The sequence below is a fragment of the Heliangelus exortis genome, chromosome 1 (assembly GCF_036169615.1).
Source record: "Heliangelus exortis chromosome 1, bHelExo1.hap1, whole genome shotgun sequence".
NCBI lineage: Eukaryota > Metazoa > Chordata > Aves > Apodiformes > Trochilidae > Heliangelus > Heliangelus exortis.
In genome coordinates, this window is record NC_092422.1 from 123,393,255 (window position 1) to 123,407,286 (window position 14,032).

General features: G+C 38.9%; 1 protein-coding gene across 12 annotated transcripts in view; it reads left to right on the plus strand.

The window, feature by feature from the left end:
- C1H3orf20 (chromosome 1 C3orf20 homolog) overlaps positions 1-14,032 on the plus strand; it is a 71,016-nt gene that overhangs the window by 6,626 nt on the left and 50,358 nt on the right. For 8 of the 12 annotated variants that reach the window (XR_011730044.1, XM_071764850.1, XM_071764824.1 and 5 more), the window contains 7 exons: positions 298-749; positions 1,283-1,363; positions 3,403-3,502; positions 7,089-7,322; positions 8,028-8,177; positions 10,970-11,090; positions 12,934-13,065. Coding sequence is in view for 11 of the 12 variants with exons in the window: in XM_071764850.1 (XP_071620951.1) it covers positions 298-749; positions 1,283-1,363; positions 3,403-3,502; positions 7,089-7,322; positions 8,028-8,177; positions 10,970-11,090; positions 12,934-13,065 (1,270 nt within the window). In the remaining variant the exon portion in view is untranslated. Of the gene's footprint in view, positions 1-134; positions 750-1,282; positions 1,364-3,402; positions 3,503-7,088; positions 7,323-8,027; positions 8,178-10,969; positions 11,091-12,933; positions 13,066-14,032 lie in introns of all 12 variants that reach the window. The other 4 variants (XM_071764842.1, XM_071764861.1, XM_071764870.1 and 1 more) reach the window with 4 other exon arrangements.

Consider the following 14,032-nt stretch of genomic DNA (forward strand, 5'->3'; position numbering starts at 1 on the left):
AGCATGTTAGATAACATTGCCTTGCACTTCAGTGCCAAAGCATACACCGTCATTGCAGAGACTCCCTGATTTGGCAATGGCTGCACTAAATCTCATCATCCTGCTCAGCATTGGTGTTTCTGAGCTTGATCTAGGAGTGTCTGTCTTTGGAGAAAATGTGGGTCAGTCTCAGCTGTGAAAGGAAGCACTGCAATCCTGCCCACCTGTATTTCAGGCATGAAACCTAGCAAGGCTCTTTCCTGTGTTACTTCACTGTTACAGCTCACACTTAATGATACAGTTTTTTCTTCTACTCAGCCCAGCTGTAGACAGGAGTGCTGTCTGTACAGGCAAGCATGCAGAAAGTTGTGAAGATTTTTTCTTAAATGATACAACAAGCAGTTGGCATGAGTCTGTCATTGACAACATGTTACAGGAACTTGGAGAGAAGTTGCAGCTCCTTCCTAGGTATGAGACTGGTTTCCCTGAGGGACTTATGAATGTGCTAACCTGTAGCTGGAGAGAACTCACTGAGGGAGTTGATGAACTGAAATGGCACATGCAGTCAGTAGCATGTAGAAGGGTGACATCCAGGAAAAAACAAGCCTCAGGGGAAGTTAAGAGTGGTCGTCCAGGGTCCAGACATACAGAGCATGAAATGACTGCCATCAGAAAAAGACGATCCAAGAAAAGCTTTCGTCTACAATCCTGCTCTACAAAGGGAAAAAGAAAACCTGAGACAGCATCAGACATGCTTGTAGGAGGTAAAGGTAAGGTCATGCTGTGTAAATGTGCTTGGGTCGTAATGTTTGGCTGCAAATGGGAAAAAAAAGCACTTTCTTTTTAGACTATACTCTCTGTTGGCTGGGTAGGCCAACATACTCCACTTTATAGCTTGTTACACTGCAGTTCTCTGCAAAGCACTGTTTTAGGACATGATGAAATAGCTTTGCAGCTGAAGCAAGAGGTACAAACACTTAGAAGAACAAAGCCGGTGAAACTGGGCAATGTTTCAAATCATTTATCAAAGCATTTTAAGTCTCCTCTTTCAAGGTGAGTGATACAATTGTAGCATACTGCGCCAGTAAAAATCATCTGCATCCAGACCATTTTGTTCAGCAAGTGTCAGTAATCCTCAGTGCAGAACCAGAGGCTGGGGTCAAGCCTGTTCCAGCTCTCCATGTGCTACTGCAGTCTTCCTCTTTTAAAAAAAGAGAATAATGTTTGGTTTTATGTTTTTGAAAACTGGCTCATCCTACCATGAGTGATCGTAAACATTTTACGCCTCTTTCTTTCTGTCTAGTTCCCATCGTGCAAAGTGATGCTGACCAGTCATGTGGCACAATCAGCTTCTCACTCTCATCCAGCATTGGTGAGGAAGGAGGTAAGAGCAGCAGACAGCTCAACTGGATTGCTGGTTCTTAGCAGAGGTGGTTAGAATTATGCTGCATCTGGACCAATGTTCTGAATGCCTGAGACCTAAAGTGTGGACTAGCATGAGAAGGGAGTAATTGTCAAGCAATAACCTCTCTTGCTTTTTTGATACAATCTATTTTTAAATACCTGGTCCTTCTCTGGTTATCTTTGATCATCTGCCAACAAAGTTTTCTGCATAGCCAATGCAGGTCCACTATTCTTTGCTAATAGAATACAGCATGAATAAATGCTTTGGGATATTATTTTAAGCCTTTCCCTCTGGAAACTATCCGACCACATATATTTGACTTAATAACTTTTTCTTCAAGTGGGAGCACTAATGCACTAACTGAAAAGTTATACCATTTCTGCATAAAATGTGGACAGATTTCATGATCTGAATGGAAGAACTGCTTACTCTTATCTCTTGATGGATTTCCTTATAAACATTGCCATATGGGTGCTAAAAAAAAAAAAAAAAAAAAGTATTTGTGCATTTTCTTTCTTGTCCTGGCCATGCAGTTGGTCAGGTGCCATCAGTACTGCAGAACTGAAATTCTCTGGCTGGTGAAGGTTAAAAGTGCTGCAGAGACACCCAGCATCCTAGCACAGAGGAACAGCTCCATAAACAAATATATAGGCACTAAAGGGAACTATAACCTCTCCTATTGTTTACTGAAAATGTGGTATATGGTTTCTTCTGTTTGTAACAAAGCAACAGCACTTCTGAAATGCTTTACTGTAGTGTGTTCTTGGTGTCTCTGAGATATTAAATTTGCAGAAGTATCGATTCCACCTTTAGCTCTTGTACTCACAGGCAGCCTCTTCATTCTTTTGTCTCAGTGATCTCAAGATGATGCACATTTCCCTTCAGCACTCCACCAGTGGATCTGCCAGTGCACTGTATAATCAGGCAGCTGTTGGACTTTTCTTATCCACGACTGAGTGTCCAAAGGATCAAGACACACAGCTTTCATTAAACTATTCTTACCCTTTCCTATCCCATGGCAGCACCCATTAGCCAGGTTTTTCATCACAGGTTTATTTTTTGTTTGGTGAAGGAAATGAATGTGGGGATCTTACAGGTCTTTTGCAGCCATGACAATTCTGTAATTCTGTGAATGGCCAGCAAGAGGTAATGCATTTCTGTGACTGCAGTTCTAACCCACCAAGTTCTTGTTTCTGACTGCCTTGCTTTTCAGTTTGTTCATAGGGAAACACTCAGTATTGGGAAACTGACTCTCCCTGTATTGATTTTAACAATGGCTTGTCACATTCTCTAACAATCTGTGTCTGTAGACATTTTTTATCACCTCATTTGAACTTCCATATCAAATGATCTAATTTCTTGGGCGTTCTCACCTTTTTAGAAAACTGACAATAACCAAGAATTTCTAGAAATTAAGGAACTTCTTTCTGCACACTCCATCTGGCTGCCTCAAATCATTCACGAATGCTGAGCACGTGAACTAAGTAAAATATACCTACCATAGTGCAGCTGCAAATACAGGTGTCTTACAGAAATGCATGCTAGAAAAATCCTATGCCCTCACTGCTCAAAATGATGTGTGGCTTAATTTTTCAACTACTTCTTTGGATTGCTGCTGAGAATAATAAGAGTCTGCATTACCCGCACCCTTTTTTCATCAGCAAACTTGGGCTGTACACAAATCAAACAGTTACTCTGTCTGGTGTGGAAAGTTAAGGTCGTTCATATGAAGGTCTAACCTGGAATTTATCTGAATAATATATTTATCAGGATTTCTGTCTTCTCCTAGACATATTTTTCTGCTTTTCAGTTGAAGGTGGGAACAATGCACATTCCCACTTTCCCATTATGTTCTTCAGGGCAAAGAATCTCTTTATTCTGTTTCAGACAATTCATAGTGCTCCAGAACTTTGTAGTCATGAATGAATCTTACTTTTTATCGACAGATGCCATAGAACAGGACTGACATTAATATTGGTCTTCATTTATACATCTAATCTCTTATTCTATTTCTCTAGATTGGATTTTCCAGCTTTCTGACTCACATTCTGAAGATATTCACCAGGAGTTGTCTTCTATGTGGACACTGGAAAGGCTAGAACAAATGCAAAACCAAATGTAAGAAACTGAGTTTTTTACTTCTGTGAGCAAAGTTAGAAAAAATGGCAGTGTTTTAATGGATTGCAAATTAACCTAACTAACATTCTGGTCTGGAGAGCACTATTGCCCTGAAAGCTTTCAGAGTTCTGCTAAACATTTCACTGTTCCTGAAGGAGAAACATACACTTTTATTTTAGGTAATGGTAATGGGAAAATAAGAATTACCTCAGCAGACACATTTTCAGGGATTGGTGCCAAGACAGTATTTTCTGATTATGATTAATATGGAGATAAACTTTCCAATAGTTGTGAGAAGCTGTTTGAATATCTTTTTGAAAAGAAACCGTAGTCCATGAAAATAATATTGCATTTTGATAATTTGCTTTGATCTGTAGCCTGTTGCCTTTCTGGGCCCTGAAGGAAGATACTGTGTCTAGAATCAGACCTTTAGACTTCCTCATGCTGCTTATATTTAAGTTTTTTTTTTTTTTACATAGCACAAGATAGCTTTAAAACCCTGGAGGCTCCCATAGGAAACTGGCCACATGCTTAAAATGTGTATTAGCTTCCAATCAGCCATTCTCTGAGTATCAGCTATAGTGCTAAAGTAGTGTCAAGAGATGGAGATGTCAGCAATAGTTAAGATTTACCTTGCTTTATCAATCCTCTGAGGAAGAAGTAATTTAATTTAGCAGGATAGGTTTAAATGAAAAAAATTTTTGCTGAAAGCTAATTATAAGATTAATTACTTACAGGGACAGTTAATAAAGTTAGCCCACATAATTTTCTGTCTACAGGATACTTTCTGAATTTCAGCAGTTACACATCCCTACTATTTACTGGGCATTCCTGTACACTGGCAAAATTGTGAATGTATCTTGTAAATGTATCTTAGGTAAAAAAAAAATCTTCATAATAATAGGTTTAGGAGCTAATAGGTGTATAAAATTGAGCAGTTTTTAGTGTGTTAGTATGTATTTGCTATATCGTACATTTTACAATATAGGACATAAAGCATATTACTTATTGTGGAATTATTATCACAGCCCACATCACAGGAAGGGCATGGAGCTGTTAGAGTGAGTCCAGAGCAGGTCCACAAAGATGATCAGAGGGCTGAAGCACCTCTCCTAGAAGGAGAGGCTGAGAGAGTTGGGGTTTTTCATCCTGGAGAAGAGAAAGCTCCAGGGAGACCTTACAGCAACTTTCAAGTACCTGAAGGGGGCCTGCAGGGAAGCTGGGGAGGGACTTTTTAGAGGGGCATGTAGTGACAGGATGAGGGGTAGTGGCTTTTAACTGGAAGAGGGGAGTTTTATGTTAGACATTAGGAGGAAATTCTTCAGTGTGAAGGTGGTGAGACACTGACACGAGTTGCCCAGGGAGGTTGTTGATGCCTCTCCCTCTAAGGCTGGCTGGGACTTGGAGCAACCTGGTCTAGCTGGAGGTGTCCCTGCTCATGCAGGGGGGTTGGAACTAGATGATCTGTAAGGTTCCTTCCAATCCAAGACATTCTATGATTCTGTGTTTCCTTGGGGAACTGAGCAGCACAAAGTCCAAAAGAATTGATGCTGCAGCAAAAACTGGAGTTTGCATTGCTTGACCAAACTCTGTATGTCAGCTTCCAAGAGGTATGTCATGTGTTAGTGAAGCCAAAAAGAAAAGCAACAAGAAAGCTGAATATGTGAGGCTTCTACTGGAAACAACGTATTTTCTGAGTGTTTAAATGAGCACTGTTGTCTTCCCACCCATGAAACATAGAATTGGAATTACATGTTTGTGAGACCACTGTGAAAAGTGTCTGTCATTTATCTTCTTGGATTCTGGGTTTTGACATTTCCCAGCCTGCAATTGTTAAGAACTGCTTCTCCAAACACTCAGGATACCTGTGGTTATCTGTGGTGCATCTGTTCTGGGGTCTATCATTTTACTATTCCCAGAAGTTGTGCAGTCAGATGATTTGGTCTTCCAACTGAAGATGACATTATGCCACAAGTAGGGTCATACAGTCTCCTTACAAGCAAGGTGTTCCCTTTCACAGGACCTGAGCATGTTTGCAGCATTTTCAAGCACTGTTGGCCCATCTGGTTGGAAGTAAAATACTGCTCTTCATATTGCAGTACCCTGATACTGCCACCAGGTTCCTGTGTTAGTACCATGAGTGTTGGCTTAGTGTTCTTAAATATAAATGAAGACAGGTCAGCAAAAGGTTTCTACTTTTTTCTCTATTTATAATATATATATATATAAAGTATATATATTTTAGGCAAAATTGAAACAGCAAGAAATATTGGCTTGAAGACAAAAATAATATTCCTTTGATTTCTGTTGGCTGGTGTTTTACATAATTAGCTTCATTAAACTGACCAACTTTTGTGCTCATTATTTTCCTGTAGTGATTTTGTTTACCTAATACTAAAGTGATGACCTGCACATTTTTAAAAATGCTTAAAGACTAACAGATGAAAGTATGCTCTCTCATATACATGTAGAATAGTATGCATAGAACACCTAATTGGAAAGGATATCAGCCAAAGGCCAGCAGGACTCAACAGCTGTCTGCTAGGTTTGGGTTAATTTAGCCAGCTTCAAACTCTCTTTGCTTCTTTCTCATGATCAGTCATGAGACAGAAATAGATACAAATTTGGCTGTTAGATAAAGAAATATCTAAATATTTAAGTATTTTTCTTTCTCAGAAGGGTGAAATAAGCAATAGCAATGAAGAGTAGGAGAGTGTATGTGTGGAATATACGATGGTGAAAGTGGAGAAAAAAACCAATCAGGTAGACAGATCTTCAACAGGGGTAAAGTTGACTTCCCCTCACATTCAAAGGATCTCTGCTATGTATAAGTGTAGGAGAAGGTTGGTGCAGTCAGTTCTTGTGCCAGCTTAACCACAGGTGACATACGTGATCTTGCCCCTTTGGTATTGGAAAGTAATGTGTTTAATAATATTTAATAATATTTATCATCTTTGTTTTCAAAGCTTCTCGGGATTCTCACATGAGAAACAATTCGGTTTCTCATGTGAGTGAGAAATAGTATCATTAACTGTAGGGAGGTCCTACTGAAAGGTTATTGATGAGAGAAAACAGAAATCTGTCACATCAGGACAGTATTGCCTGGGGAGGGAACTGGGAGATCAGCAGGTTCTCTTGCACTAAGTAGAAAGATCAGAGAACAAACACTGAGCACATTTTACTGATACTGTAGCTGAAAATATAAACCCAGTGACTTGTTAAGATACTTGTAAATGTACAATAGCTGAGATTTTAAACCAGAAATTTTCATTGTCCATGCTGGTCTGTTAGAGGTATGAAGCACCACATTCTACTGCAACTCATGGGCTGAGTTCATTGATAAAGCACTGAAATGTCTGTAAGAAATTCAATAGGTGATGGGGCTGTTCAATGATGTTTGTGAGCCCGTCTGAATTCCTAGCTAAATTAGTAAGCTTGATAATTCCTGTCTCAGCTGAGAAACTCATAAATCAAGCTATGTTTTCTGCATAGGTCAAACTTCATTCTAAATTAATAGAAGTCTTGACTGAGGATTCTGCTTAGCAAGAACTAATCAGAGGTGTAATTTTTTCCTCCCTTATGTAAGCAGAAAAGAGCAAACATCCAAGTTGAAAGAAGTGGGGTTAGACAAACCAATTATTCTCCGGCATTATGGTGATCACAGAGATGAAACTCTCTCCAAGACATGGAGGGCTCAGAGTGACATGACCATCGGGCCAGAGCTGGCATGTGACAAACCTCAGATCCCTGTGGTCAAGAAAACAGGCACAACACAAGGAAAACTGCACTATAGGCTGAACGATGGCTCATCTTTCATTTAATATCCTTTCAGTTTACACAGCACATGTGTCTTCTAGCAACAGTGTAAGAGTACTGAAAGGATTTCTCCAGGGGGAAGGCTCAGACTTAATGTGTAGCTCAACAGCTTCCAAGACTTGACTGTGTGAAAGACATCTTTCTTTTGTTCATTTTCTCTCAGAGGAGGATTGTATTTATATAATACCAGAGACACAGCCGGGTAGTCAGGTTATAACAACAAAGTCCAGTATGTGTCAGGTGGGTGTACATGGCTCAGAAATAAATATTCCAGAATGGAAAATGTAGTTACAAGTTAATGGCATCAGACTGCAGTCTGTTGTATAGAGTGTAACCCTGTCTTGAATGAGCATCACTGAATAGCCTGCTTGGTCACAGGGAAAACTACTAAAGATATTATGCTTCATAAATATATTTCTTATGTATATGTTGGTCCTGGGAAGGTAACTTTTGGCCTATACCATCCATGTTAGCTTAGTCAGATGGGAGGGTTTTGTACTGAGAGTTGTGCCCATCCTCCATCTCTCCCAACCTGTCTCCTTCAAGGAAGGAGATGACTGGGTTGGTAGCCTCACTGCTCTGTATGCACCTGTACCCAATGTAGAGCTGATAGAGAGTGTGTTAGTCCCTGTGTTCTCTGCAGGGGCATGAAACAGAAACTGTAAAACTAGAGAATGGTAACAAGTATCTTCCTTGACTCTCACTTTAGCTATCCTTCTCAGCATCTTGCTGTTTGCCAAAGCTACTGCAGTCTCCCGTGTGGGGGTTTCTATACCAACATATTCAGCCCTTCTCCAGATCACTCTATTGTTGGAACTTTCACCCCTTTTGGACATGGCAGCATCTATCTTCCTAGCAGGTAGGTAGATGCACTATGAGCTCTTGCTTGATGCTACAAATCAGAGCTGAGACCATGAAGCTATACAAGGATGTGAACAGTGTTCAAAACCATAATGATATGAGAAAGGTAATAAGTTGTGCAACACTGTTTGGTTTTTTTTCCCTGCAACTTAAGAGTCTGATCTTAGCTGTGTGTCTAACAGTGGGTTTGGTTTATTTTGGATGGTTGTTTTTCATCTGCCCTCTCAACTCAAAAATGTAAAGCCAGGCACAGTTTTTGGGCACCAGGCTTTTTCTAATACTGATAATCCATACAGAGTTTGGCATTGGATGATATTAACATATATGTGGGAAGATTAAAAAGATCACTTCCATCTTATTTGAAGGTTACCTGGAGATGTAGGACCCTCTGTTAGTCCCCCTTAGGAGTCAAATGCCACTGTTTTTTCAAGCAGCCCAAAAGCACTGTTACCTTAATTGCTAAACTAATCAGAAATAATTTTGAAAGTTGAATTTCCCATTTGTGAAACCAATACCATGAGGACAAGATGCTCTTTGGCTTACTGGAAAATTTATACAAGGGAGACAGAAGGCTATTGGGAGCCAGCCTTCTGACTGCCTTGGATGCATGAGATGAGCTGCAGATGGATATTCCACAAAGACAAAATGCAGACATCCTCTTCCTCACTCTTGCCAGTTTTTAGTGCCTCACAATGTAATGCATTAAATGGGTTGTAAAAAGAGATGATCAGATTATATTTGTTCTATATGTTTTTCAGCTTTCATTATGATTTTCTGTATTAGAAATAATTGGTATAACTTTATGGAGAAATTTGAGCTACTGACCTACTCTGGAATAATTTACACACAACAGAACTGAGATCTTTGTGCTGGACCACCACCAAATATTTGCAGATTTGTTTGGTCCCTCTCCCTTGTTCTCTTTAAATGTGTCTGGATGACTTCTCTAAGTCACTTCCACTTTTTCTGTGCTCTGTTTTTAATAAGGATGGAAACTAAGACTATAATTGTTTTTATTAGATCTTAGTTGCCAGTTTTAAGAAAAGTGCTTTAACAAGTGTTGTGTGAGGTTTAACATTTTTTTCTTGATTGTGTCTTTCACTGGATTTAATTTCTTTTCCCAGGTTTGTGTTACACCAACTTGTTAAAACAATTGCAAGAATTTGTTTGGATACTTATTCTTCTATACCTCTTTCTTACTTTTGTGGGTAAACACGAAAGTTTATAACATGGACTGATCTGTGTTAAAACCCTGTTTAACAGAAGCTGCAGTAGTATTCTCAAAATTCTCTTTGTCAATTTCAAATGCAGTTGTAAAGAGCAGATGCCTTCTTGTGGAAAGCAGACATACTGGTGGCTTCCTCTGAAATTTCAGGCTCACCAGAGCATGTAAATTGAACATTGACAGTTCTCATCTGGTTAACATCTGTTTATATCTCTGTGTAGGTCTGTGCACCTTTACATGTTGTGAACAAGATTATAATTGATTCCTACTTACAGCACAGTTTTTTCCTTAGTTTTAGCCTTTTATGCTTCTCTAGTGACTTTGCAGTACTCAAGACATCTGGGATCAAAATTTCATGCTTTGGAGAGGGGGACATTAGCTAAAAATGAAGGACACATTAGCTGCAGCTGCCTTCATTTTTGTAGAAGTCAAGTTTATTGGATTACCACTCTGGATGAGTGCTTGGATTTGGAGAAATATATTTTATTGGAGTTCTGTAGGGAAGGATTGTTCAGCTCTTCTATAAAAGGACTTTAAAAGGAGTTCAGTGCCCACAAAACTAATGGAAGGAGCTGGCCCTTGTTTAAAAAAAAATAGTCTAGGAATCCAGAATACTAAAACCCCCTTTTGAAACAATTCTCAGTTTGAATATAAAATCAAACCAAGCAAATTTACTTACACTTGCCCAACTTATGTTACTGAAAATCAATACATGGAAAACATAAAGTGCAAGAATTAAATTTCAGGGTTCCTTATGCTTATTGCTTTTTCCTTGTTAATATACATGCATTTATTTTTCAAAACCTAGTGGAAACTCAAGAAAAACATCTTTTCTTAAAGATTCTAAACATCTTTTATTAAAGATTCTGTTGCAGTAGTCAGTTAAGTCGTGAGGAAAAAAAAAACATCAAACCTAGGACTATGCTGGCTACTTCAAGAAATGAACCCCTAAAATTTCCAATCCTCTGTGTCTAAGGAAGACCATCAACACAGAGAATCCACTTTAAAAAACTTCTGACTATCTGAGGATCCTTCTGTGTTTTGCAAAATTTGTCTTCATGTAGGATTTGTCTTTGCTTATCTACTGATAAGTGTTTGCACTGATGTATACATAAGTGTTTGGTTATATATAGATAAAAGAAGCAATAGAATATGTATTATTCTTAATAAATATTAAGGATAGAGTCATAAAAATGTTCCTGAAGCTGTCAGCTACATGCCATTTTACCTTATTTGTTTTTTCCTTTAAATTTACAATAGAATTTGAGGTGTTTTAGAACTTCTAGTAATGTACTAGTAAGTGGAAGTGGCATTAAAATAACATAATTTGGCATGGGTTTCTTCTAAATTTGAATTATTAAAACAAGATCTTTTTTCTGTATCACAGGGATAATAATTTATACCAGCCCCACAGACCTGTAGCATGAGAAAAGCTTGATGAAGGAGTGGATATGCAAAGTGGCTTTTAAATTAAAGACTCATAGATCAAAGAGAGCTCTTGGATTGCTTAGGTTTTACCAAGATACACCAGGAAAAACAGGTTTCATATTTCTGCTTGTTTACAGCAACACCGTAACAGTGATGTTTAATCAGGAAGGAGGTCTGGTGACTAATAAAGATGAAGAAATGGTCAGAGAATGGAAATGGCCTCGGGATGGCAAGCTTGCCCAGCCAGTTATAGCACAGGTAATATTTATTACTTTACTTTTCTTACAGTTGTTCTTACCTCTTCTTTTTTTTTTTTTTTTTTTTTTTTTTTTTAAATTTCACATCTTCAGGTCTCTCTGAGGTGTCCTATTTTCAAGAAACATGATCCTTATGCTTCTTCTTTAACACATGCTTTACAAAGAATGGTTCTCCCAACAGACTCCACATGAGTGGGTGTCATTACCTCTGTCTTACTCAAGTGTCAGCTTAGTGAGAAGAAGGAAAAGTGAATTGTCTGCAGCTGTTGTAACTCAATAAAACAGGGGCCCATCCTCTCTGCTGGAAGCATCTTGGAAGAGCCTTTTCTGAGCTTTGGAGTATGAACAAGCCATTCCTCATTTTTCTTTTGGGCATGTTCAGTAGCAGGCAGCTTTTTGCCTCACTGCAGGCCTGATGCAATTTCCACTGATGTCCATGAGAAGTCTTCCATTGTTTTGTAGTTACCAGAGCTGGGCCTTGCACCCTGCAAAAACACCACAAACAAAGGTGAAACATTTGAGACCCCAAGTCAGTAAGTGTGCCCTCAGGCACAAGTGCAGTCAACAGTGGTTGGATCAGGTGGTTCTTTTATTCCTTGCTAATACAAAGCTACTGGCAACATGCTTGGTGTTTTACACAGGGCATACATAAGGCCCCATCAGTGATGGTGGGTAATCAGTAATGATGGGTAACCAAACCCCCATACCCTGTTTTCTTTACTTGGCTCATACTACTGGGCTGGCAGCTGACAGGAAGGAGTAAATTTAAGTGAGTGACCATAAAATTCTTACAGCTGCCACAGCTGTTTTGTAGAGGCAGATATACTTATTTGGAGTTGGATTTTTTTTCTGCAAATCGACTTTTGCTTATTCAGTGAAATCTGCAGGGGGTTCAAATGTCAAAAATACCATGCTGTATCTGCAGTTTTGTTTTTTACAAAGTCTGTAAAAATCAAAGCATATAATTATTGAAACAGTTTGGATTCAAACTGTCAAATACAGATAACTGTATCCATAAAACTGGATATCAAATACAGAATGTGACAGTTTGTAGTATATGAATTATGTGCTATATCAAATTAATCTGATGTCCTTCAAGAGCCACATGAAAATGGAAATGAGTTTAGTAAAGCTGTTAGGTTTTGCAACACGGTGTTTATTTTGTTTGAATAGGAAAGAGTGTCCAGAGGATGGAACATGCTGCTGCAAACTGTTTTTTGTATTAAACGGAAGTGGTTCCAAGTCCCTTGCTTGCTGTCACCAGGGCATTCTTCATGGTCTACGTGCACAGACAGTGCTGAAGGCTTTAGTGACCACAGTTTTAAGAAAGTATTTTGCATGTGTCAAAATGCTAATTCTTTACTGGGGACTAATTTGGACATTTTCCACATTTCACCCACTCACACCAACAGTTAAACAGCAGCTAAAGGGCAAGCAAGGACTAGAGCTTCCCAAGTCTGTCTGTCTTGTCTCCACAGCCTCTGCCTCTGAAGTATAAGTACTTTCCTGAGTGGTTTGAGCAGTATGAGAGTTTCTCAGTGCTTCCTGCTGTACAGATCACCTTCCAAACCGTGCACACTCTCAGTACAGTTCCTTTGGAGTCATTCAGGCCAAGGGCCAGGAGCTGTCTTTGTCCACAGGCTACAAGCTTAACTTTGCAGGATTCAGATGAGAACAACAGCCCTGAAAATGCTTTGTAGACTAAAGCCTGGAGTACCTGAGCATTCTCTTGCTTATGACCAACTGTCTTGGGTAACTCTCTGAGACTTCAGTCTGCCTCTACCACCCAAAAATAGATATGAACATTTGGTGGAGTTAGTAAAGCTCCCTGTTTGCTCTTTCAGGTTAATGAGTACATCACATTGAGGATTGCTGGGCGCTTTGCAATTAGCTTGGTCTACAAGTGGCAACATGAAAGTGTGTGCTTGTCTTTGTCACCACCGCAGGGTGCGGCTCTTCCACGGCTGGAAGAATGGGTATGTTGTGACTGATACACTGTTGTATTTTATGAAGGCCCTTTAATAACATTATTTGCTCTGCAAACATGAGAGTTGATGAGCTTTCCCAGAACATATGCTTTGCAATTTTATTTCCCTCTATGTGTGCTAAGTACAATGGTACAGAGCAATCACATATGAGCTTCCAGAGACTAAATATAAACTCCAGTGGATTTATGCCAAGGTCTGGCCCAAAGGGACAGTTTTTTCTGTGTCCTTAGGTTCCTATTTCTGCCTTTTGTTTCTGGCTGATTTCCTTAATTATGTTATATATTTCCTATTCACAACTTCTGGTTATAATTTCCTACTTTTCTGCATCCACTGTGTCTAAAGTGCAGATAGAACAGAGAACACTTTTGCTCAGAAAGGATGGCTAAATATTACTTGTAATTTGTCTAGAATTCTCTGGTCTATATCTGTCCTTTCTAGAATTGTCAGATAGAATACCAAGTGCATTGACAGCTTTTTCTGAGGTAGGTATAATATATTGTGCTGTAGTTGTCAGGTAATGAATGAAGCCCTAAGAAATCCTGATCCAAATCATTCTGGTCTTCACTTCCATGCAGTGAGCTGACATTCCAGCTAGGTTAATCATCCAGCCAAACCTCAGCACCTTAAAGGCAAATACTGTCTTATAGTTGGGCTGAAATAGGTGGTTAGTAAAACAGACTTTTTATGTGATTTGTGAGTCAGAAAAAAGTTGTAAAACAGTTGTTGGAAAAGCATAAGTCTATGATCCAAGTAAAACAAAATCAAAATTCTGTTTGTTCAGAGTTTATTTCCTTCTTCCTGTTGTATAAGAAAGCATTTAGCCTAGAAAATGTAAATCACACATTGCAGGTCTGTAAGAGGTATGTATACATGTGTCATGTCTCATTGATTTTAAGAGAAATTTAGATTAAATCCTAAATTTCTGAGAAACTAAATTTGTTGGAGTAATTAAATG